The following is a 24,597-nucleotide window of genomic DNA, read 5'->3' on the forward strand; positions in this document are numbered from 1 at the left end:
TTTGGCTTTAGAAGAAAAATCTCAGAAAATGATGAAAATTCTTTGCAATGCAATTGCATGACTCAATCATTTATTCAGTCATTTTTCGACCTGTCTTACTACTTTTTAGTCGCAATCAACAAGCATCAACTTCGTAGGTGTCAAGAAATTTCATGTCAATACATAACTATGAGTAAAGACGATATTGAAAACTAAGTTTTGAGAAGTGATATTTTGTAATATATTAGTAGTGACCTAATATCTCAACGTGTTTCCAGGTGTTTCTATCAATTACACATTTTTGCACAAGTTCCGTCTGTCTACAAAACAAAAACATTTGAGCAAACACTTGATGCGAAATTATAACCACCATGTCTTCTTAAGGTCGATTATGGTCTTACAGGGTAACTTCACTCCAATTATTAGGCGTAAGAAGGACCTTAGGTGTAATGGTGTGCAAATATAGGTGTGTCATTTTGAACATTTACTTACAAATATATCAATTATTACCCTGGCACAAATTCAGGTATTGAGGCAATTTAAAAAAAGGGTTTGGGGAAAGTATTTACCTCAACTGCTCAAAAGATCTAAAATTTGTTTTCAATGAATTAATCATTTGTTCTCTTTAGAGGTCCATCTTTGTTTCGGTATCTGGCGCTTTTTACTCCGATTGTGTTTGAGCGTAAAAATGTGTTTGGGGCTTTGCAAGCTTTCATAAAAATCATTCCCTATTTGCATATTTTAAGTTGAAATGCAGAACTCACTACCTAAGCTCATCAAGGAAAATTGGGTACGTGATTGAACATATGTAGGTGTTACACCTACATATTATGTGATATAAAATAATGTTGAAAATTTAATCGAAAATAACACTCATTTTCGTTTCAAATATGGCGTGATAGGAAAGATTTGCGTCCAATCAGTTTGCATTAATACAATGTATATTTACGTAAACCATAACTTAAATGTCAAAACGGGTGAACATGTGATCAAAGATGTCAAAGAGTCAGGGAAGTCATAGAGCGGAATGGAGGTCACAGTGATTATTGAATTAAATGGAGATTCTTCATTACACAAAGTGCAGAATCTAAATCAAAAGTGCTAAATTTAGGTGACATTTGTTTGAAAGGTTCCAAAGATTGGATCAGGAACAAGATTTGACGAAGGTGCAGTTTAGGCTCTTTTAATCACTTCATTGAGTATCATAATAGATAGTGCCAAATATTTGCTAAAACTGCTTTTCGAAATCGACAGTGTGAGTTTGTTGACAATGTTGTTGATTCAGACAAATTTGTTTAATCCATCCGTGACAAGATTTGCAGTCAATGATCACTTCGTTGTGACAATTGGTTTCCACGGATGGATCAAATAATTAATCCAATTTAGGCATTATCCTCACAAGTTGTGTCATATGTACATACGTATTTGTACCTGTGGACGAATGCTCTCGTAGAAGTTAATTTACAGGCATCCCTTATTGCTTGTTCCATCCCCAAAAAGATTGCATTAGGTTCTTATAACAACAAAAAGACATTATAATTCGTACTTAGACTAGGAATTGCCCAACTAATCCCCTAGTATGGAAAGAAGAAGTGGTTTAGGTCCGAAAACCTTCACACAAAACTTCAATTTGAATAAGACTTTGCCTGTTTTTCTGAGCATAAAAAAGCGTCTGTCTAGGTGAGCCCAAGTAATAACATAAAACGCTTTGCGAATTGATGCGAACTGTTTCATTGGAAATGAAACTCATCAACACTTCGAGTTTTGACCGACCATTGAAGCTTGCTTATTGTCGGGTAAGTACTTCTTGGCTTCACTCTTGACCGAATTTGGCTTCTTTAATCTCGGGCCTAAGAGTGTGTAGTGTGAACATACCCTGAACAGCCCCCAAGGAACCTCTCGATTGTACACTACGGCTATTTTCCAAGACGTCAGTCCGTCTGTCCATTTCTCCCAATTTCTTAATGTCTTACCAAAAGATTGGCACACATCCCTAGAGCCCCATCATGTTTGGGGAGGAGATGCTACGCCCGGGTAAGCAATTTAGAGCCCCATTTTCTAAACTACCACATCGATCGTCTCTCAATTGGGTTTTGGTCCACGGTAGGAGAATCATTCAACCAAGTCTGTCCAAGAAGAACCAGCCTCTCAAGGCCAAGAGGACAGCGCACCTCTCATACACTCACCATCCAGAAGGAAGAAAAATGACCTTCATGAGCCCTGATAACGGCGCACCACACGTCAAAAACCGGTTGAAAGGAAAATATGGCCTCACTATCGCACCCAAGGCTTCCTCCACTCCCCAATGGAGAGCTCGTTCATGGGGGGGAATAGATCTGCTCGCGGATGTTTCATCGATCATGGAGCGCCAAAAGAGGCGCCCAAGCCAGTAAACAAGCCCGCCAAACGAAAGAACGAACGAACGAACGAACGAACGGCGCTTCAGCCGCCTGAAAACGTCAGCTGACGCGCTTCTAGACGGTCTCAGAGATCGGGTCCTCGGGAAAAAACAACACCCATACTGAAGCAAGTGAATGTACGCGACGGTAGACGAGGATAGGAGTCAGTCTAGTATTCGGGACTAGAGAGAGCTGGGAAGTATTGGAATCGGTCGGTAGATTGTCCCTTTGGACCCGGATACCTCACATCCTCGGGGTCTTCAGTGTGTTGTGTACGCTACTGGCAGTTGCCACGCCATTGGATTCAGAGGGATCAAAACAATTCCTCATTCTATCTGTAACCCCTTTGACGGAGCTGAGACGTGCCTAGTGTTGAAATGAAAGTGAACCCATGTGAGTGAGAGTGAACTAATATAATAACGTTCCAAGTGCTTTGCTGCCAGAGCTCTTCACAGAATCGATTGATTCTGTTATCGAGAACAAGATCAAGTGAAGGTAGGCACAAAGAATGAAACGGTGACGTTGTGGAACACTTATTTCATGCTTGACGTGGTGGGTACGATTTGCATATGTAGAGAAATAATTATGAGAGCTGGTTCATCTGATAATTCAGTGATCATGTCAAGATAAGGCAGGTAGGCAGTCGACACGGTTGTAAATGTGGTTCTGAAAACAGCAGCAATTGTCAATCTGTCATGGTCAGTTGTTGGCGAGGGCCATTCAGACCCGAAATTCATTGTTACCGCCCCAATATGGAATGAAGGTGTTGAGAAAATTTGGCTAGCTCCATCAATCACTGTTCCTGATTTTGGATGTATGCAAGCCCGTTCTTGTGAGTGTCAATCTTCATGCTCACTTTCCTATCAATTGTCCATTGAAGATAGACGTTCCACTAAGGCAGTGATTGATCAGGGGTCCAAATCTTTGTGGGGAGGAAACAATGGCATTTTTGAAGGAAAACAGAGAGCAAAGAAAAGCCTGCCATGACATCAATGGACACGCACAAGTCACAACATTGGCTTCATATGGGTGGAAGGACGACAGATCGAGGAAGATACATGTCTCTCTTATCCCGCCTAATTAACACGAGAAAACAGAGTTCTCTGTTTAGGGTGATCCACGTTTAATTGCACAAATTGCACCTTCAAGGCTCTTCTTGAATTCCAACCGGTCATACATATTTTATGGACACTAACAACACGCTGGCTTTGCGTCTTTTTTTGTTTTTTTAATGTCGAAGTGGTTAATGAAAATCAATATGCACTTGGCTCTTCGTAACGTCCTTGGGTCTCGAAATTTCGAGACGACATGGATTGGAAAACCAGATTAAGATCTTTGCTTTAGCTCTCATCACTCATAAAGTGGAGATCAGAGGTCAAGATTTGGACTGCCACTTAAGATTCTCCGTGAGACCTCCTCAAATGGAAACGAAGTGTCCATTTTGGTGTGTGGAATTAGACGGGGAGGGGGGAAGATTAGGCAGACGAACACGGCTAATTTGAAATGGACGCAATCGAAAGAGATGGTCTAACGGAGATTATGTCTGCCCCACAAATGAATGTGTTCGATCCGACAGTGTTTTTGTAATCTTAGTGAGTGACATTTGTTTTAAAATTCAGGTGCGTTCTGGTTGGCTGGCTAGCTAACCAAAATGAATGCCTGTGCGAGTGTATATGCATGTCTATCAAGTGCAACCTAAATTAGCTGAGGGCCCCCCTGACAAATTTACGGGCAAACCTGTCAGCTGAGATTCAGACACGCGTTCCGATTTTTCAGACGGGTGATACAAAAATGTACCGCTAGGTGGCAGAAGAGAGTCTGGAGCTATTTTAAGATATTTTCTTACATACACTGAGTGACCAAAATGCGACATGTGTAGCTGAAAAAGGGTGATTATTGAAGTTACTTGAATTGATTCTTGGTGATGAGAACGTTAAAGGTTCTCATTAAAAAGGGTTTGAAGTGCCTGAAGATGCAGGGGAAACATATTGGGTTTCATCTTCTGCGAGAAACTTTCAGATTCTGACGTGCTCAATCTGTACGACTAATTATGCAAATGGAAGCGCTTCTAACCTTCTCGACGTGTGAAATGATACTCTTGGCAAGTCATGAAACAGAGGTGATTAAAATTCAGTCCCATATTCGTCTCTGAGGATTTGGGCGTCGTCTGCATGGCGGATTCATTTGTCTCCATAAAAGAACGCATCATCATTCTCAGTGAACATTCATTGGATAAAGCAATGGCAACTACCGACAAACATTGCTTGAAAATGTTTTGCACAATAGGTTGAAGTTGCTAATGTTCATATGCGTCCTTTCAACCAACGGCTGTTTTGGGTGTTCTACGCTAGTTTAAAAATAAGATACTGAATATGTTTCCAAACTAGATTGAAGCGAAAGCTTCTTAAATATAAAGTATGATAAAAAATCGAATAAGATTCATCACCGTCAATCGCAGAGGCAAATTGAAAGTTTTAAGTTTCTATAGTTAATATAATCGACATTTATATCATTTTAAGCCTTGTAATGCGTGAATTTTGAGTGAAAGGACCCTCCGTCAAGGTTTCGTGAACCCAAATGAACATTCCGTACGTTGAGGTCTCTCCTAGTCAAAAGCAATGGTAGACTGACAATCGGTAGATTGGTTGTACTCGGCAAATTTGGCAGCATGCCTTGGTTCAATCAATCCGTTCATTTAGTGCTCGAAAACCATGGGAGAGCAAGTGTTTGCCTTTCTTTTCCTGGTGTTGGCTCATCAGACGTACTGTCAATTTACTGAAGGTTATTGTTCCATCGACGACAAGGGTTGTAACCTGGCTATTGACGAATCCCTAAATGAATTGGACCAGGATGATCCCAAACTCATCGAAATCATCCGAACCAAGTACTTGACACCTCCTTCCACCAAAGGATACGACTTTGATTATAGCACGAGGTTTCGTTCGGATGATGAGGACCAATATCCGTACATCCAAGGCCAATATCTACAACCTCCTCTCATAGATAAGTGAGGGACACACGTGTTTGAATTGGTTGGTTTCATAGAACTTGACAAGTTATTCGTGTTCCAATAGGCTCTTCAATCGATCCAAATGGGATGGATTCTTTATTGAAGCCGGTGCTCATGACGGATACCTCATTTCCAACAGCCTTTACTTTGAGCTCAAGTACAATTGGACCGGGTTACTGGTCGAGCCCAATCCCAAGATTCAGTCCAAATTGGCTCAAAGTGGACGAAAAGCTTGGACACTTCCCTATTGTTTCTCCACGAAGGTACAGAAGATGTTGTGATTCCGTCTTCTGAAACTGAGATGGTCATTGTTCTGGAGAAGAAAGGGCGTGGGAACATGGAGCATTTGTATCAATAGCTGCCTTGTTTTCGTAGTCCATGATCCAGGTCAGATTCGCCTGCCCTTGATAGGTCGTATTATTCATGTCAATGACAAATACCTCGATCCATTAAGAGGTCTTTCAATCAGCTGGCCGCCGTTGCCGTTTCTCCTTGGAAAACTTTTCCGAGCTCTCGACAAGGCAGGGTGTTTTTGTGCTGAATATTCAAGTCTTTTGACATTCAAGCTCACTTTCGCGCCGCTTTGGATCTCGACAGAAGAAGCTGTTTACTTTCTTTGAGACCGTCAAAAGGATATCTGTCATGGCCATGTTGCTCTTTAGGCCCGAATTTTGAAATGAAATTGCCACCAAACCCTATTTCAGACCAGACCTGAAGTGGTGAAATTCCATGTCCAAGGCCTTCTTGGCGGGATTGTGAACACGGCCAAGAAGACGGAAGAACAGACCACCAATCGCGATATGATTCAGATCCAGTGCTTTCCATTGTACTCGGTTCTCATGGCTTTAGGTAATAATACAAGGTTATGAAGACTGAAGGCGGGATCTAGATTTATGTTGTAGTACTATTTGTGGACTTTTTCCGTTTACTACCGGAAATGTAGCCGTAAGCAATACAAAAAAATGGGTGTTAATTAACACGTATACTTGAAAGGTCGGGGCGGATCAAGTCAAACTATGATTAGATGATTAAATATTCTCTTGGCTCCCTTGAGCGTTCGAGAAAAAACGATAAGGAATGAACATTATTGCTGGTGCTTGTCGTATAACAATGCAATAATAATATGACAGAAGCTTTTTCTCTATCATTGCTAAGGAATGTTTGATGATTTACGAAACAAATTCCAAGTCAGCTGACAAATTCGTTTCGAATTATGGAAGTTTTACAAATGACAATATGGGTGAAGAGCCCAATCAAACAATTTATAGAGCCATACAAGTTTTATTCACCCCAACAAATTATTCATGAATATATGTGATGATTATATGCGATTATTCCCAGACACTTTGAGTGGCTGTAAATAACCCTTCTTAACCTTCTTCACCAAGCTTTTGCCAGATTGTTCCATGAATGGCGAACCTTCAAATCTACCCAGGTTCAAACTTGGATTTCCAAACGAGATGAATTTGATTTAAGTCAGTCTTCACTATTGCTAGACACTCAGTTCCGTGCATTTTACCCGTTTGATTCGTTAGCCGCAAGGCTAAATGTTTGACTTGATCGCACGGCCTTGGCAAAGAAATTGAAAACTTTGAATGAGAATGCAGATAAATAAACCGGGAAACTTTCAGGCAACCCCCGAGTGGACTACTTCACTTTGGATATTGAAGGAGCCGAGCTCCAAGTTCTGGAAACTATTCCTTTCGATAAAGTGGATATTCAAGTGCTGGACATCGAGATGAATCACGTAGGGGAAGTTTTCGAAGGCTCCAGGAACGATATCAGGAACCTTCTGCACAAGAACGGATACAGGCTGTGGCAAAAAATGTCCATTGACGAGGTCTTTGTCAAGGAGGACTTCTACCAAAGACTTTTAGCCAACCAATAACCCAGATGGGACTTCGTTGTGATGGATTGACCGAGCAAATAAAGTGGTCAGAGCTTGAAGTGAAAGAAAAGCGAGGGACCGGAGGCCAATGTGCCAAGGTCAAGGGCAATATTTTCTCTTTTCTTTTTCGTTAATGTTCTCGATGATTTCACTTGTGACGCCAATAAATGTGGAAAATAAATCCCAGTTTTGTTTGAACAATAACAATCTATTGGTAGAATTTTTACGATTGGGTTTTTTTTCTTCTGAAAGGTGACACTGAATGTGACGAGTCGACAAAAAAAACTGAATTGCCTCTCGAGTCATTTCCTAGTCGAACATCTAGTCTCTTCACTACTAAAAACGGAGACTAATGTCCATTTAAAGGCAATTTGGACCACCTTTAATAATGGAATACAAATCGCCAATTTGCGTGCCAAATTTATTCTCAATAAGTGCTCTACATGTCGATATCAACATCGATTTTCCATACCCCGTCTGTTCAGTTCAATTTGTATCCACTAAAAGTGGTATATCCACGGTTACTGCTATCCGGCTCATAGAGCTGCCCCTCAGACACGCGCAGATACACCCGATCCCCAGCATTGAGCTCCAAAACCACGGTATTAGCTCCCGATTGGTATCCAATTCGATCTCCCCAAATCTGTCCCACTTCCAAACCATTCTTCATGAGGGTCAATCGGAAGTTATTGGAACTGGGGGACACGCCACTCCAAGAAAACACATAGGCTCCCGAGTAGTAAGCCTTGAACTCTCCGGAATTAGAATCCCATCCATATCCAAGATCCGTGATGGTTCGATCAAACTTGACATTGGAATTGGTACCCTGGCTGTAGCGACTGGCACGAATGGCCGTGAAGGCCACCACCTCGTTGTTGTTGTTGTTGTTGGGGTATTGAGGGTTGGTTGGGTACGGGGGTCGATTGGAAGTGCCGGGATATGACATGGAACCACCGATCCCATTGGAGGAGTAGGAGGACCGGATGGACTCACCGTTGACGACCATTGCGGTTATGGCGAGGACCATGGAGACGGTGGTCAAGTTGTTCATGATGACTTGATGAATTGGTACTTGGGATCTATTGAGTTGGAGGTGTAGAAGTTGAATGGGTTTGGCTCATTGGAAGATGATATTTATAGGCACAAATCAAGGTGTGATGACTTTCTTGGGGAAACCCATTGTTTAACAATCGGTTGATTATACCCTTGAAATTTCGAAGAATTGAAAACGGTATCGGTTTTTCCGTCATCGAGTAATTAGAGTGTAATAACCCCGATGACATGTTGGAAGCGCCAATGCATGATTTTGAAAGAGATTTCCTTTTTTGACTGATTTAGTAGGGCTCTTGCTTGATCACTTTATATTGCTTGCTTCTAAAATGGTTTTAAAACGGTACTTTTCCATTCTTCAAAAATGTACTGTTGAGATTTTCCTGAGCACATCATGAATCAAGCACATAAGACGGCATCAATTGGGAAGAGGAATTCCACCAATTTGTCCCAACTTCTTACAACATCTACTGTTATTTTTTCCATTCTCTGCGATTCCCTTATGTTATGTCTAAAAAGTGGCACATCCGTCCAGTTTTCGCCATTTTTTAGTTTTCAAAGCAGTACCAAGTTTTATTCCTTATTAACACGAGTGAAAAGTCATTCAACTTGAAAATCGTGCTTATTTCATTATTATTATTATCTGTTTTTATTAAACATGAAGTTTTACCGGGTTATTTATTTTGATAAAACAATACGCACTCATTGTGTCACCCTTACCAATATCATCGTCTTTGTTCTTTACATGCATCATGACTGCATTGACAAATATAATCTGGTTGACCCATCGTCTGGGCGCAAGCTGTTGCTCATTAGATTCTGTGCTATTCCGCTTCTACGAAACGTAGGTACAATTTTTGTTTGCTAAGTAAACCCGACCATTTTGAGCTTACTCGTCAATGGGGAAACATCTGGATTCCTGAAATGCCCAGTCATCACGCCATAAATATCCAATGGAGACAAAGATACGAGCAGAGGGTACAAGTACAGTCCATGAAACAAGACCAAAACGCTCGAGAAGGTTCTATCTAGCGAGGGAACAAGGCCGTGGCAGGCATATTTCTTGATTGCACAAGGCCCAATCCATCACTCATGTCGCAATATGAAAACAAAATCGCACCCACAAATGATAGAGAGGAGTTACGAAATGGCAAGAACCAAAAACGAAATTGACAAATCTTTCCTCTGAAAGGGTCGGAACAAACTCAATCGGAGAAGAACTGACAAAATGGCCACAAAAGTTTGATGGCCTCGCTGGATTTTGCCGAAGGACGAGTTAGTTTGCCAGCTACTTTGGATGGTTCGCCACCTCCTTTAGGAACTGAAAGCGACAATCTCAACACCACAACCAACCTCCTTGTACCTTGTAGTCGTCCAAGTTGCAGTGCTTGGAAAGACTTTATTACTTTCAAAGTGGCTCCAAAATGCCACTGACAGTGCGAGCTCTAAAGAGATTCCGTGTGGTTTCGGTGGAATTTGAAGCCGTTCTTAAAGTTCAGCCGAGCCAAAGAGAAAGCTAGAGGAGAGGGAGCGGGAGTGCGAAATGTGATTTATGACCTGAAGGTCACCTTTTTATGAGTGCAATCAGACTTTGTAATTGTGGTTTATTTCAGGAGGTAATGAGTTCTAAACAGCGAAATGAGGCCCTGTATGACTGGGTTATAAGGTCAACACGTGTCTTTGAGGCTCATTCATTTGGGTTTGTCAAATTCGACTCGTTTCGTAGGGAATTGTCGCACTCAGAAATCTACTTTTGAGTAAACGATCGCAAAGACCCCTTTTTGACCTTTGGATTCTGAAAAGACTATTATTTTGACTCGACATCGACAAACTGGTGCATTGAGTGAGTTATTTGCTTTTGAGCAGGAAGCTCATCAGATTACGCTTAAGCGGGGTAATGATTCCACATGAGTTATACTCGTTGCAAAATAAACGTGATCAAAAGTGATTGGCTTTTCTTAGAAATGGAGGGAAGGGAAGTTAATTTTGTGTCTAGAATAGGGTTTTTGTTTCCGCAAAATAAGATTAAAAAGTAGGGCAATGTTTGATTTGGCTTGAAGATATTAGGATATATGGTAACTTTTTAAGTCTGTTAATTACATATAATTGATTTTTCAGCAAGTTTGATAAAGTTTTCATGAACCACAAAAGAATGATCATCATCCAATAGTAGCTGACATCATCCATCTGTTTTCTGCGTTTACTGTGTGACGATCATCCTTCAAACAATATCTAATCCAGTCATCAAATTTGTTTTAAAAATTATCTGATTTACTTCGACAGCGTTCATTGTAGCCCCTCAACCGACTATAACTCTCTGGTTCTTCTCAAACTTGTGAGAAGAAAAAAGAACTTCTTCATTTGCCATCTATTTCTATGCATCTCTCTGTCGTTTTCTGATCTTTTAACAACGACTTCATTATACAAGAAGTGACTCCTTGGATGGAGCCAATTTAAGTCGTCAAGACACTTTCGGGATCAAGGGGATTAAGACCGCACTCACTCCTCTTAAAAGCCATATCAAGTCATAGCGGGGGGTGACATACATTCACGGGATCAAGGACTAATCCCCAGATGAGAATGGAAACTAAAGTCCACCATCCAATCTTGATGGACAACGATCGACGCTAATACGATCAGATGCACTTGATTAGATCCAGCATCCAGCTTGCCAAGAAGAGCCCCTCCCCCTCATACCACAAAGTCCATTCTTCTTACTTGCTAACTTGTTCCATTTTCTCTTTCTCTCCCCGTTCCAGCCTCTAAACCATCGTCCCCTTTTTGGGGGGAATGACAGGTGTTTGATGTGATTGAGGATTTCATGTTACTGGATGCCATGGAGACCGACATGAAGGGCCAGGAGCTTCTGAACCAGACGGTAGCCAAGGCCTCAGCCCCGCCCGTGATTGACCCCGAGGCCATTATTGCCGTGCCTGGCATGGGCTTCTTGCCGCAGTGGTTCGTCCGACAGTTCGAGAGCCTGTCCGATCAACTTAAAATCGATGAATTGTTCCGGAATGACACTTGGCGTCGCAACAAGGCCAATTGCGACATTGTATCCCAATTGTTCGAGAGCGGGATCGTGCCCATCCCATCCGAAGTGAATAGCTGGTGTCCACCCTTGTACGATAATGCAAGCTGCTTCCCAGCCACTCCGGTGGGACAAGTCATGGTCATTCCTTGCATGTCAGAATACTCCGGAGTCCCATACGACACGTCAGGTAGGAGAGACACTAATTTCCGGGGCCAAATCTAAACATAGTACATAGTCGCACAACAGTCCCAAAACCAGGACCTTCGTGTTGCCCAGAGAACACGTGTATAGGGATAGTAGAAGCATTAGCTGATCCTAGATTTGAGTTCGTTCGGAAGGCTTTAAGCGGGGATGAAACCTTACGTAAAGGTGGATGCATGAATTACTTTTTATTTTTTATTTTGACAACATGCTACTGTGATAATGTATGTACACACATATACATATGTGTTTCGTGGTCTCTTAATTTTATGGGTTCAAGGCTGTCAGATGACGAGTGGGACCTCCTGAAACCAATTTTTTCGCAATAACCATTTGACAAATTATTCTCAAGTTTTAGGACAATGCGTATTAAGTAAGGAGCAACATAACGCAAACTTGCTCATCTTGGTTCTCTAGTTTCAAGACGTATCTCCACGCCCCTGTGTATATAAAATTTTGTTTGGGTATCTTTCGGCGTTCGATAACCGTTATTGAGACAAAATATATCTTTTTCCCTTTTCTATTGTGATATAATCGACTTTAAATTATAATTTCGTCGCTGGAGGAGTGTTCTTGAAATCCGTTCAGCACACACTCTTTTGAGTGGGAAAATATACGGTAAAATGATTTTTTCTTCTTTTTTGGGGGGGAGGGGGGAGGGGAGCCGGGTCAAAGCTGGGGGAAAGCAGGATATTGAAAATGATGAAGGTAATGCCAAGAAACCTGGGATTCGTATGGCCGATTTTTCCATCCAGGGATCTTGTTAGTTAGCCTTTGTGCAGAATAATCGACTTATTACTTTTTTGTCATGGTCTAGCTCATTCCTTTGAGGGGCCTTCCAGGACTGTTTGGCCTAGCTCTCCGAATAGTTTTGGCCTTTCATGAACGTAGTTGGCCTTGGAAAGTCTTTTCACAGACGTGAATCAACATTTACCAACTGCCACTCACCATGTCGTCGTCTTTTCCAACAAAGTACTGTCTTCAATGAAAATGCAAGGATCATCATTTCATGTTAGGACCTGCAACGGCATCCCTGAAATGTCACTTTTCACCGCTGCTCGAGATGCTTTGTTTGGAAATTCTTTCGTGCTTACAATGAAAGGTTTAAAAGTCAAGATTTCAAGCCCGGCCTTTGTTTCGTTTCGTATCCTGGCCTTGGCCAGTAGACAGTCATCTCTAAACAAATTTATTGGCCACTGTCGGAGAGAGGAGCAATAAACCATTTTCACTCACGTCTCGGACCTTCAGCCGCTCAGGGACAGAAGAGACAACTCAGCCTTATTATTGGCTAATTCCAAGAACCATCAAGGATCCGATAATCAATACACAGAGGAAAAGAAGCCGATTACCTGGATGACAATTGAGTAATACCCCCACCCCACCCCCAAACAGCATGCAAATCTACTTATCCTTTTATCCCAAAAGTATGATCCACAAAACTGGAGATCATCAACGGATATGTTTCCTTAAGGTCTGTCCACGGTGTGGAAAGCTGGTTCATGAAATATTAAATTGGGGTGTATTGGCATGGTTTCAAGAGGCAAGGAATTGCACAAAATGGTTCCAAACCACTACTCGGTCCAATGCCTGTTGGAAAGAGAGAGGCTCGTGTGCAATTCCTTGTCAAGTAATGCGAACTATAACAGCCTTGCTGAGTGACCTTCATTTTCCAAATGAGCAAAGTCTTGCATCGTTGTTCTAAATGGTCCTTTGCCTTGACAATTTCTGACGCTCTGAAGGTCATCTCAATTTGAGCTTTAGTGGTAACAGTTCCATCTAGATTGGAACTAAAATGCTCTCCTGGCTTTCTAATTGCATAATGAGCGTCGAGCCAATTGTGCGGGTCTTCTGGATTGTATAACGGATTTTGCGGAGAAATTGGTTGTCATTGAATGCTGCAACCAACTTATTATCTATCTATTTCTGGCTGTTCTTGGATGGCGAGTGGGCCAATAAAATACAATGGCGTTAAATGAATAATAAAGCAAGACGGAGAAGTTCTGGCTTCTTTACTTGAGGTGTGTTCGTGTATTTAAATGATTACTACAAAATTGAAAGTGGGAAAACTTTGGAGAAGAAGATAAAGATGATCTTGATCAGTGTTTATGGGATATTCATGAAGCTTAAAAAGTACCATTGTGTTAAGATAGTAACTCGGAGAATCATTCTCCTTTAAGATACATTAAAAACAGAAAACATATTTTGAAAGACCAAACCGGGGCTTCTTCGTGCTTATTAAAATGCAAAAAAAGAGATTGCGAATCATCGACTCCTGTCAAGGCGCATTAAGGCTTAGAATACTCATCACTCTTATCCGTTTGCTTTTTATCTCCCCCTCAAATGGACATTATCTTGTACGTATAATGCTAATATTTGAGCACTTAAACTGTTCGTCGCCAAGAAAATATTCGACTTCCCTGATCTTCTAGAGAAAACTTGGGACTCGCCAATGTCTTTAATTTCTTGAAGGGATCTAATTGAGTCTCTTGGGTGATCTACTTTGTGCTTCAAGTTTTCCATTGAGCATTTGCTTTGTTCTCATTTCCAAGCTTTTCTTTATTCATTCCCATTCAAGGCTATTGGATCCCCTTTTTAAAGCCATTACTTGTCTTCGGCATTCGTACCCCCTTGTTCCTTTAAGAAGGGGTTCTATTGGCAAAATGAGCTTAAACTATGTACCATCAAAAATGGCTCCCAATTCAAAATTTAAGCAAACGTTTCTATCACATCTGCCCTGGCTGTAATGGCGTCATCGTTGTAATCAACAAACTCGTGTTCGTAGACATTCCTGAATATCCTGGCCGCACATGATCAAGATCAATCAGCAAACGTTCAAGTCCTCTCGTCTTGAAAAGCATTGGAAGCATGTCTTGAATTTACATTTGACGCTTCTGCTCAACAACTGTTTCCTCCGGCGTCCTGAGTGTACAATTCACCACATGTACTGCTTGCCGAACTAGGAACCCATCGTTGAATAGCTCATTTAGTTGTTTATTCAAGCCATATGGAGTCGATAGTCCCGTATAAATGGGATTGGCTCCAACTCTGCCTAAAATTGAGAGAGGTTCAAGTCGGATCATAGTCATAGTGTAATAACGCCGCTTCGTTTACTTCCCCCCCCCTAAAGAATGATCTTATCCACCAGTATTTACCTTTCAAAGACAGAACCAAAGCACGTGTATGTATGTAGGATGTATGTTCCATGGGTGTTGTGGAACTCAGGGTCCCAGTTCCTGTACTGAAGACCTCAAACCAACAGGAAATGTTCTCCCGTCATTGTTGGTCCCCAAGTTACATTGGTGTTCCTTGTCTTTCAAAGGAACACGCTGGCTTTTGGTAGCGTCCTAAGAAGGTGGCTTTAGGCTCATCAAAGAATGCATGTCTTTGTTTATGCTACTACTTTCGCAGGTTATTGGATTCCTTTTTCAGGATGAGTGCGTTCTCGTTGACAGACTCACTGGCAAATGTCGCTTTGCCCACACACAGTTTACCAATATCTTCATGGTACAAAATGGAAAATGAACTGAAGGCCTCCCAAAAGGGCTGAAATTGTGCTAATGAGCCACTATTCAGGCTAGTCCGAGGACATTTACGCAAAGTACCCGAGTGCTTCTTAACCAGTGTTTTTGTCATTGTCTTGGGCGATGCTGCCGTACTGGGCAATACCCGTAATTGAGTTGCTTATCCATCACTGAGTATTGTTGGGGAAGAGACTGTCGCCTTGCCTTCAAAGATAGAAAAGAAGCTTTCATGAGATGCGCACTTGAAAAATTGCCACGAATAGATCAATTCACAATGTTAAAACCTTTGTTTTAGAATGACGTTGAATTTCTTTAAAAAGTTTGGACCAAAGGTATGTGAATTTATAAGATATGCTGTACTGAATAGAAAGTGACTAGACACCAAAAGAAATGGCGTCTTGTCCATGTAATTAAGGGCCACAATTTTGCCAGTGGTGAAGAATTGAACGTCGAGAGGCATTTCTCTGCCGCATTATAGGCTTTTTTTGCTTTGGACCACATTATTGTGAAGTAGATAACTCTACACATGTCATGGTGGGACACATGGCACACCTTCCTTTCCAATGGTGTTGGCTGTGTATGTACATCCGATAAGTTCCACAATGGTTGGAACCATGGACTGAACCAAGAATAGCCGCAGCTACTCCGGAAGAAAAAATAGAGAGGAAAAAGGGAATCCCGAAAAGTCTCAAGATTCGCTTTCTCGGTCGTGATTAAGCGACCTCCGATAATTGGAAGACATTTCTGGACACATACGACTCACAAAGTAGAGATTAAAGGCTGAGGAAGAACCAGAAATGGACTGTCATCCATGGCAAGAACTGGTTGTAATCCTTGGGGCATTGGCGTGTGGTGGTTTGGTCTGGGAAAGAAGAAAGCAAAATCCCACCAATCGTCCACACTTGACGTTGAGTCATAAATTGCGAAGATGAAGCTTCCTCCTCGATTCTTTTCTACGCTCAACACTTCAATCTGGACCGCCGTATTTCAAGATAATATGTCCAAGTTTCTGTGTATGAAATCAGGAAAGCGACCTTCAAAGTCTGGCCATCATTCCAGCCCGTGGGAAACCGAATTGGGTCGTTCGTACGCATGATCCTCTCGGAAGCATTTGCCCTGAAAGATTGCATTAAGTCGAACTCCTTGTCGCAATCAAGTCTAATCACGTGGGTAATGTAAGCAATCACTCGCGCTGCTTTCATAACCTTTCTCCCCCATGAGGCGGAAAATAAGGGCCGAGCGATCCCCAACTGACCTTGTCTGTGTTAATCAAACACTTTTCCATGCATTTTCCTAACCAGACCCTTGATCCACACACACGCACACGGGAATACTCGGTTTAGCACTATATTCATGCCTGAGTGTCGATGGACGCTTCCAAAAGAAATGAGGTCAGCTGACAAGGGAAAAATCAGCTGAATCCGGTTTCAATGTCAAACGAATTGTCAGGGGAGGAAATAAGTTTCACATGTTCATTTATCAGCTTCACTGAGGAGACAAGAAGTTGTTTGTTTGTTTTCCAAGGAATTGGCTCTGTCCGATATTGGACGTTGTTCGGAGAACGAGGACAGCCAATCCCGAACCTCAATACAATGTTGTCCGGTCTACACTCAGGGTCTGTGAACAAGGTTGCAAAGGCCATATGAAAGCTGGACTTCTTCAGAGATGAAACGATAGACTCTCACCAAAAACGCTTACTTGGTGTATTTGATTTATTCCATCGTCCAGGTGTGTTGGTGAATTCATCGCCTGGAGTTCGACAACTGCCAATTGTCAATCCCAATAATCAGTCACCCTGAGAGAAAAATTGCACAGGGAGATTACTACCATCCATTCCGAAAATCTGTCAATTTTGAAGCGGAAACCAAGGAGTTATGCCGCTAATCATTTTCATGTCTGAGATGGAAAAATAAGGTATCGGAGAATACTTCATTCAGTGTGGCTAAACTTTAATTATTGAATTTTGCACACCAATCAGCATCAAAATGTAGTGGGCCTTTACTAGGTAGTAGTTACCTTCTAAAACCTCGGAACAGATTTTGAGCAAATTAATAATTGTCATAGAAGAAGGTTTTTAAAGAGAGAAGTGGTGATGGAAATTTTTCAAACAAGCTGAAATCGTCCAGATTGTTAATGACGTCACAAGATAAATGCCTTGTGAAAGCACAAATTCGATTTTTTGCGAGTTTAACCTTTTGCGTTTGCGCTTTGATGAACATTCTTGTCAAGTTATGAATTGGGAATAATTTTATCCACCGTCGTTCAGAAAAAGTGGATAACATTTAAGGCAGGGCAAAAACGTTACCGAAACGACAACGACGACGGTTGATGACGTGGAACTTCTCATATGTCTATTATCACAAATCCAAAATTGCCTCTTTTGGAAATTGTTCCAAAAGTTACCCATTCTCCCGAAGGATCTGTCAACTTTTGCAGAATGACAGAACACGATAGTCGTCGGTGGCTGGGCTTCATTTCCTCTCCAGGGAACCAACGGCCTAAATACCATCAAAACTTTCTTTTCTTGGCTAAATAAGTCTAAAGTTGCTCTTTAAGCTTGAATCGGTGGATTCCCTTTCATGTTTTCTTCTTGTCATCAAATCAAAAGAAATTAGACTTCATTTTGTCTCACCATAACTTGCTGATGCGTATATCGTAGTCACTTACCAATCCCAACTTGGCTTGATATGTTCCACAATCAACACCATTGAGCTCGGGATTTGATTTAGGGTATATCGAATGAAGCCCTCGCAAGTCTCACTTTGTGGTTTCCATGATTTGTGGTATACCACTTTCGTGTTAGATTTCTGGTTCTGGTTGCTTCGCATTAGCATCTCGAATGCGTGCTTGCTTGTCAGATCGATGTTGTGGTTAGAGCCACTCTCCCATAAGCAATAATCTATTTGGAGAGTGATCATGTACACTTGTACACCTCATCCGAGTAATTAGAAATGGACACGTCATCCATTAGTTCGAGTAGTTCGCTTCTCGCCTGGTCCAAAGTCTTGTTGTTCCATAGAGACCCACTCGTCCGTCCGTTGATCTTGAATGCCTTTCGAGTGTGGTCCGAGCATCCACCAACGAGAAGAGAGCGACTCGTTGTAGTACACGGACTATACGTGGTACAGTGGTAGATCCATCCATTCACTCACTCACGGACTGACTCACGGACTGACTCACGGACTGACTCACGGACTGACTGACTGACCTTGACTTGATGCAAGCGAAGGAAAGATTCCAATTATCCCAGAAATGCTGCGGGTTTGTTCCATGGGATCTTTTTTTCGGAATGATAGCCTCGTCAGACGAGGGCTTGTTCCTATTCTTGGGGATGAAAAGAAAAGATTGGGTTCAATGAGGGTCTTCAGCGTTTCAAAAGGATTGGAAGTACTAATTGAGGTGAAAATGTCATCCCATTTTGGCGCAGTTATAGAATGGATGGAACGAGAGGCCTCGTGAAAGTTCCTCGGTCCAAAATGGGCGAAAACATTTTGGATGAAAAAGAACATGTCTTCTCGTTTTTCGGACCGAATGCGTTTGTCGACAGGCAATTATAATTGGATGTGAATATGAAAGCATTTTCGTGACTCTCAGGAGTTCTTTTTCAATTATGATTAGGCCGGTACTGGGTGAAAGTGCGCAAATGGCCGTGCTTGTTCATTATGGCAACAATTTGCTGAAATTAGCCAAGATCGTTCTCGGTATGAACTTTGGGGATTAGATTTGCAAGCAAGTAGGGAAGCCGAGTACAGGGTGGATGGAATAAAATGTCACAAACAAAAGCGTGTATTGCCTCTTTGAAAATTGCTCTAATTACACTAGATTCTGGATTCAGGCTCTTCGATGAACTCCTTTTCAGATTAAACAAGATTAGTCAAATTGGCCGCTCTTGGCCAAAAAATTACTGACACCACCCACTGAACGCCAATACTGTCCATAGAAATGGCTTCCTCACGTTGTCTTCCGTCCTTCGAAAGTTATCGTTCAACAAGTGTCGCTATGGTTTCAATGCAAAGTGAACGCCGTTGGCCATTGGGGCACTAATTATGACAGTAAATGGTTCAGCCATATGGTCACTGTAGCCAAAGCAAATTCTGTAGCACCTTGTAAAATCCACCCTGTACATTCTTAGTTCAGCTTGATATGGCCATTACCCTAATGTATCCCCAAAACTTTAATTGTTGTCTTCAAGCTCTAATGCAACACAAAAAGTCGGACATTTTGTAACCGTTAGAGGGCGCTCTGTTATTTTTTATTTGGGCAGCCCACTACATATGTCAGGCACAATAGGCAGAAGTGTGAGAAAACGTTTTTTGAGTCTGAAAATGAGTGTACTTGTAAGTTTCACGCAAAAATAATTGCATAATTACATTTATGGTTGGTGTTATGTCAATCGCAGATTATGGGGTAATTTTGCACTTTGTGAGGGATACGGATAACATCTATAGAAGTATAACCTGATATGAAAAGGCTTTGTCATTCTAGACCGTAAACAGTTGTTCTATGGCAATTCCAACATCTCCTGCAAAAGGAAACTTCCTTTTCGGCTGGCCTCATTCTGGCCTTTGTCGGTTGATAATAGAAATGTTGGTCCTCCATCGAATGGATTGCTCTTGTGGTAGATTTTGATTCCATGCCCTTGGAACATTGACTCGGTTTTTTGGTCAGTTTTTTGACTGAGACTGCGCTGAGGTTGACAAACCAAATGACCTTGCGATGAAAAGGCTTTGTCCTTGAATCTTGATCCTCGTCGATGGGTCTCATTGTTAACTCTTGGATTGGCAAAGGATGTAGGTACCTCCAAATGATATTTGACTCTTCAAGCCAAGATCCAACTTCAAAGGCCATTGGCATACATTTGAAATCCCACAAAGATTAATGAGAACATTTCACTCTTATGTCTGATGATAGGCCCTCTTTCAAATCTGTTTTTGGTGAGCTCAAGTATGGAAGGAATTTTGATTGCACGAGCTCGATCTCTTGAGTTCTTTTGGAACGGAGAGGAAGGAAGGAAGGAGCGAACGAACGAAGGAGCGGTCCGATTGCAGATCATCGCCTGACTGATTCCAAAGGGTCTCCATAAATTACAAGAAAGGATTTTAGAAGTCGATTCCTTTGAAGGCCGATGAAAATTCATTGTAATCAAGGTGAAAGAATGCTTCTCTCCCGGTTTGTTCCACGACGCCCTTGTGTAACCTCAATGAAAGACTGAAGGTCCAGATTTTGGAACATGAAAACGGGCTAAAACTTTGTTCGAAGTGAAGCCTCATTTATACTCGTAAGTTCCACGTGAGTGGGACTTTAATGGATGCCGTAAGGTTCTTCGTCACTCTGACTTTGCCTTTGTAAAGAATTTAGAAAGTAGAAGAAAAGTGTAGGAGAAACATTGATGTACCCCCCCCTTAACACCGATCATTTATGAGAAATCGAGTTCCAACTTCGTTTACGATATCATTTCCGAAAATGGTCCGTCAGATTCTGAAGTGACAACCAGGTTAATGATAGTCGATTCGCTCTTAGTTAGTCCTCTACAAAGGGCTTAAGTTAGGGTATACCTCGTGAACTAGGGCGCTTAAAAGCTATGGGGAGACAAAAGAGCCCCACTTCCCTCAGAAAAATGCCTGCATAATTTAGAATGAGAGCAAAAAAAGCCTCTTGGGACGTTGAATGGAGAGAAAGATGGAGAGTCCGGAGAACCTCGAGCTCTCCGAGGTCGTCTCGAATATGGAACAAAATGGCGGCGTTTTGTCAGACCATATTTATTCTTCTCCAGTCCGAGGAAAGGGGGGGGGGGACATCTGCAAGAAATGTCGCCAATCCCAATCCTCCCAATGACAATATGGTCAACTAGAATGTGTCATGTTTGAAAGTGGTTCCATCTTTCGCTTACAATGCCCGTCAGTAATGCCATTGTTTTTCATTTACTCCGCCGGCGACCCAAAGTATCAAGTGGCAAATCCCCTTGTATCAAGGGGGATTCAAACTTCCCGCTCTCAATCCCATTGGTAAAGGTCTCCTCCCGATCCCTATGGTAGACGACCTTGTGTTTGGGTTGTGGAGGGATATGAGTTTACGAAAATGCTTCCAAGCATTTTGAGAGCACCACAAGGACGGCCAAAAAGACCAGTCTAATGTCGGCCTTTGGGTGAAACTTTGCGACACGATTGACGACGTGCAAAACGTAAGCAAAAGAGGTGCCGTTGTCAAGGACTGGTAACTGGGTATATATGCAATCCCTTGGATGCCATGAATTTTCAAGGAAAAGAGGGCCTGGAGACAGATTATACGCCTCCTTTGTGTGCTTGCTCAGACCAATTTTCTTCCAGCTATCTTTGTCAACGACTCGAGTTTGTACAAACTTAGGCCCTGAGAGCCACCCACGCGCTGTTCATTCATTCCGCTTATCATTGTTGTTTTAGGCAATGCCTCAAGAAGTTGTTCCATATTTGGGGAATGGGAAGAGAGGACCAACTACAACAATTGTCAGGCCATCGCGTATCCGGTCCCACCCTTGGTATCCACAGATTATTCGAGTACCATATATCTCTTCGGATATATCCTATCATTCGCCGCCCTGTCATTCGCTATCGTCATCTATTTCACGTATCGGTGAGTAATTCTATCTATCTATCTTGTGACAACAAAGAACCAGTGCAACTTCAATGATTAATCAGTTTGCTGAGAGGTTGCGTTATACTCCATCTCATTATTGCGATTTTGCAATGAAAATGTTTCTTTGGGGCTTAACGGCACCAGCGTTGAAAGTAGTTTAAAATATTAACAATTCATGTACTACAAAAATCATGACTATGGTGGTGGTGGTGGGGGGGGGGACTTTGCTGTAAGTATGCCTTACTTTTTAAGTTATATTTGATCGAAAAAGCCACAAATATTTAAAAAAATAATTAGTCCTGAAGCGCGAGTATAGCCTGTTTTCTAGAGCGTTCATTGCCAACAACTGATTACAATAACATTTTATGGTTATCACAAATCTAAACTTTGGGAAACCCCGAAAAAAAACCACTTTTTATGACTTTTGGTTGAACTGATTGAACGACCGATCAACATCAACCGGGACTGAAACTCTTGGCAAAAATGTACTCTCCGATATTTTTTCAGGTTCCAGCAATGACGATTGATTTTATTTAGATAGGTGATTCTAAAACGAAAGTTCCTAATCCAAGGAGCCTGTGGGTTAAAGGAAAGGTTATGAACAAATTTTAAATGATTCGAGCCCAAAAACCGCATAAAAAGTGAACAACATGTTAATGACTAGTTTAATTGAAACTACTCCTCTTCCTGGCATTATTAAAATTGTACCATTCCTTGCGTTCATTTACCTTTTAATAGCCAAATAACATGATGCTTAACCAACATATTCGTACTTCTAGATCTTTGCCAAATATTTGGTCTCACTTTGGTTCTGTTTTTTTTTTAATCTAGCTTTCTCATGCACTAACTACTTTGCAAACTCAATGTTCTGCAATTATATCTTCGTGGTTTTTAAGTACCCTTGTGGTTGTCTTTTTTTCCAATTCTCCTGTCAAAAGGATACATCAGCCTTGTTCAAAGTACTCTGGTGTGCCTTACAGAAATCTCATCTCGGTTCAATCACAACTTGATTTGATGCCTTTTTTGACGTTTCAATTTATTTTCCGGAGGCCTTGAGTCAAGAATGGCAATTTCAAGTCCCCTCTTGTGGATAAATTTAATAGAGTTTTTCCATTTCTAAATGAAATACCAACCTTCCATACCTCTCTGGCAAGCCTTTCCTTTCCAAATTTCTCTTGAAACAGAATGCTTTTTGGTCTTAACACCGCCTGGAAAAGAAACATTCCCACTATTCTTCTCACTTCACACATTTAGACTAAGGTTGTGCAATGCTTCTCGATGCACCAGAGCTTTTTTTCGGTATTGAGTGAGAGCATTAAGTAACTGGGGAGAAAGTCTATGTAGAATATGCATTACTGGAGAGTCACAGATATTTTTGAAATTGCTCTTATTTCAAAGTGCATCTCCTCTTAACTGAGAGGAATATCTTTTTAAAATTATTTTTGTGCGGACGTCCTCGCTGCTTTTGGAAATGGGATCCTCAGGAGCTCAAGACGAAAAAGTATTCGTTAACTTTATACTCATTTAATATCTTTTCTACCAACAAATTACAGTAAGCACATCTGACAAGCCCTTGAATATACATTTGTAGGGTTGATCAGGAATTTTGATTTAAAAAAAATTGTCCAAATCTGACTAAAAGGATATCTAAAAGAATTTTAGAGGGCAGCAAATTGTACAACGAAGGAGACCGAGAAAGAACACTAAGCGTAATATATCAAATGAAAATTCTAAGCAACAAGAGATTTCCATCAAGGATTATTATTTTAAACAGGATTTATTAATTGCCAACTACATTTCACACGACCCAAATTACTCAAAAAAATGCTAAAATGCCATCGTTTTAGATATAAAATTAAAATGTGGTGCTAAAGACTTTTTTTTAATACATAAAAAAATCAAGCGTTCCGCGAAAACATGCAAATGACCAATTTTCGGGAGAAGCTCCAGGAAAGCTTAAATGCCAAAACTACGTTTTACAGCCAATTTCAATCAAATCTGAACCCGTGTAGGTGTTCCCTTGTTTCGCTTACCCTTATTTCGATTTTCAGTACATCGAACTTGGCCATGACTCCTTTACTGTGAAGCTACTAAACCCTTTTAATGGCACCAACCTGTCGTACAACTCGCTAAAAGAAACCATTCTCGTCTTTCAGGGAACTCTGGTGCCTCCGAAACAAGTTGCACTTGAATCTCTTCTTGGTTTATTGGTTCTCTATCTTTAGTTGGATGTGTCAAGCCCTTGCTCAGGTAAGTTCCCAAATGCAAACCCATGACAAGAGACTCGTCGCTCAGGTTCCCGAATTTCCTTATTCTGACAAGGGATAACAAACTATTCCGTGTACAATTATTCCCTTATCATCACACTCATCTAACACACTAACCAAATAAGGGACATTCCTGGAAGCCACTTGTTCGTACTCTTACCAGATCAAGATCTGCATGCTTTTCATTCACAAGGAGCGTCTAAGAAAGATAAATAATGTCACCAAGCTTTGATATTACGAGTGTGTTGGAGCTGGGCGATTGTAAGCAAATCATTCGTCCATATGTTAAGGAACAAATCAATGGCCAAAGCTGGATTTGTTTATGTTCGATTCAATGCGTAATTCTTCACTACTGGGTCAATAAAACGAGTCCATTCGACTCTAAATATTGCGTTTCCGGGACAGAGTTTTCAATTCCATCAACGACGACTAAGGCTTGGAGTAAGACTTCCCATTGAATTATGGTATGGCTTGTTCCGTTCTACACGGCTTCAATTTTCCACCTCAAGGGACCAATCAGTCAGTCCTTCGTTTAGAGGTGTTTGCCAAGCGACCCGGCATTTAGGGAACATTTCCACAACAACTCGACTCCCAGGAGCACCCATAAAAAAGGACCAATGACCAAAAGAATATGTT

General features: G+C 41.4%; 3 protein-coding genes across 3 annotated transcripts in view; 2 read left to right on the forward strand and 1 right to left on the reverse strand.

Annotated features, from left to right (window-relative positions):
* Positions 1 to 2,375: 2,375 nt before the first annotated feature.
* LOC131882699 (protein Star-like) lies at positions 2,376 to 7,500 on the forward strand. The gene is made up of 5 exons (XM_059229935.1): positions 2,376 to 2,873; positions 4,898 to 5,385; positions 5,453 to 5,651; positions 6,093 to 6,237; positions 7,020 to 7,500. Exons 2-5 carry the CDS (start codon positions 5,090 to 5,092, stop codon positions 7,274 to 7,276), a joined length of 897 nt encoding a protein of 298 aa, XP_059085918.1. The 5' UTR covers positions 2,376 to 2,873; positions 4,898 to 5,089; the 3' UTR covers positions 7,277 to 7,500.
* LOC131882694 (diuretic hormone receptor-like) overlaps positions 2,916 to 24,597 on the forward strand; it is a 43,212-nt gene continuing 21,530 nt past the window's right edge. The window contains exons 1-4 of the mRNA XM_059229930.1: positions 2,916 to 2,930; positions 11,086 to 11,547; positions 21,502 to 21,691; positions 23,851 to 23,944. Coding sequence (XP_059085913.1) covers positions 11,148 to 11,547; positions 21,502 to 21,691; positions 23,851 to 23,944 — 684 coding nt within the window. The 5' untranslated portion in view covers positions 2,916 to 2,930; positions 11,086 to 11,147. The remainder of the gene's footprint in view (positions 2,931 to 11,085; positions 11,548 to 21,501; positions 21,692 to 23,850; positions 23,945 to 24,597) is intronic.
* Positions 7,684 to 8,577, reverse strand: LOC131882702 (C1q-related factor-like). Its single transcript, XM_059229939.1, has one exon. The coding sequence runs from the start codon at positions 8,325 to 8,327 to the stop codon at positions 7,758 to 7,760; it is 570 nt and encodes a 189-aa protein (XP_059085922.1). The 5' UTR covers positions 8,328 to 8,577; the 3' UTR covers positions 7,684 to 7,757.

This window comes from Tigriopus californicus, chromosome 6 (genome assembly GCF_007210705.1).
Source record: "Tigriopus californicus strain San Diego chromosome 6, Tcal_SD_v2.1, whole genome shotgun sequence".
NCBI lineage: Eukaryota > Metazoa > Arthropoda > Copepoda > Harpacticoida > Harpacticidae > Tigriopus > Tigriopus californicus.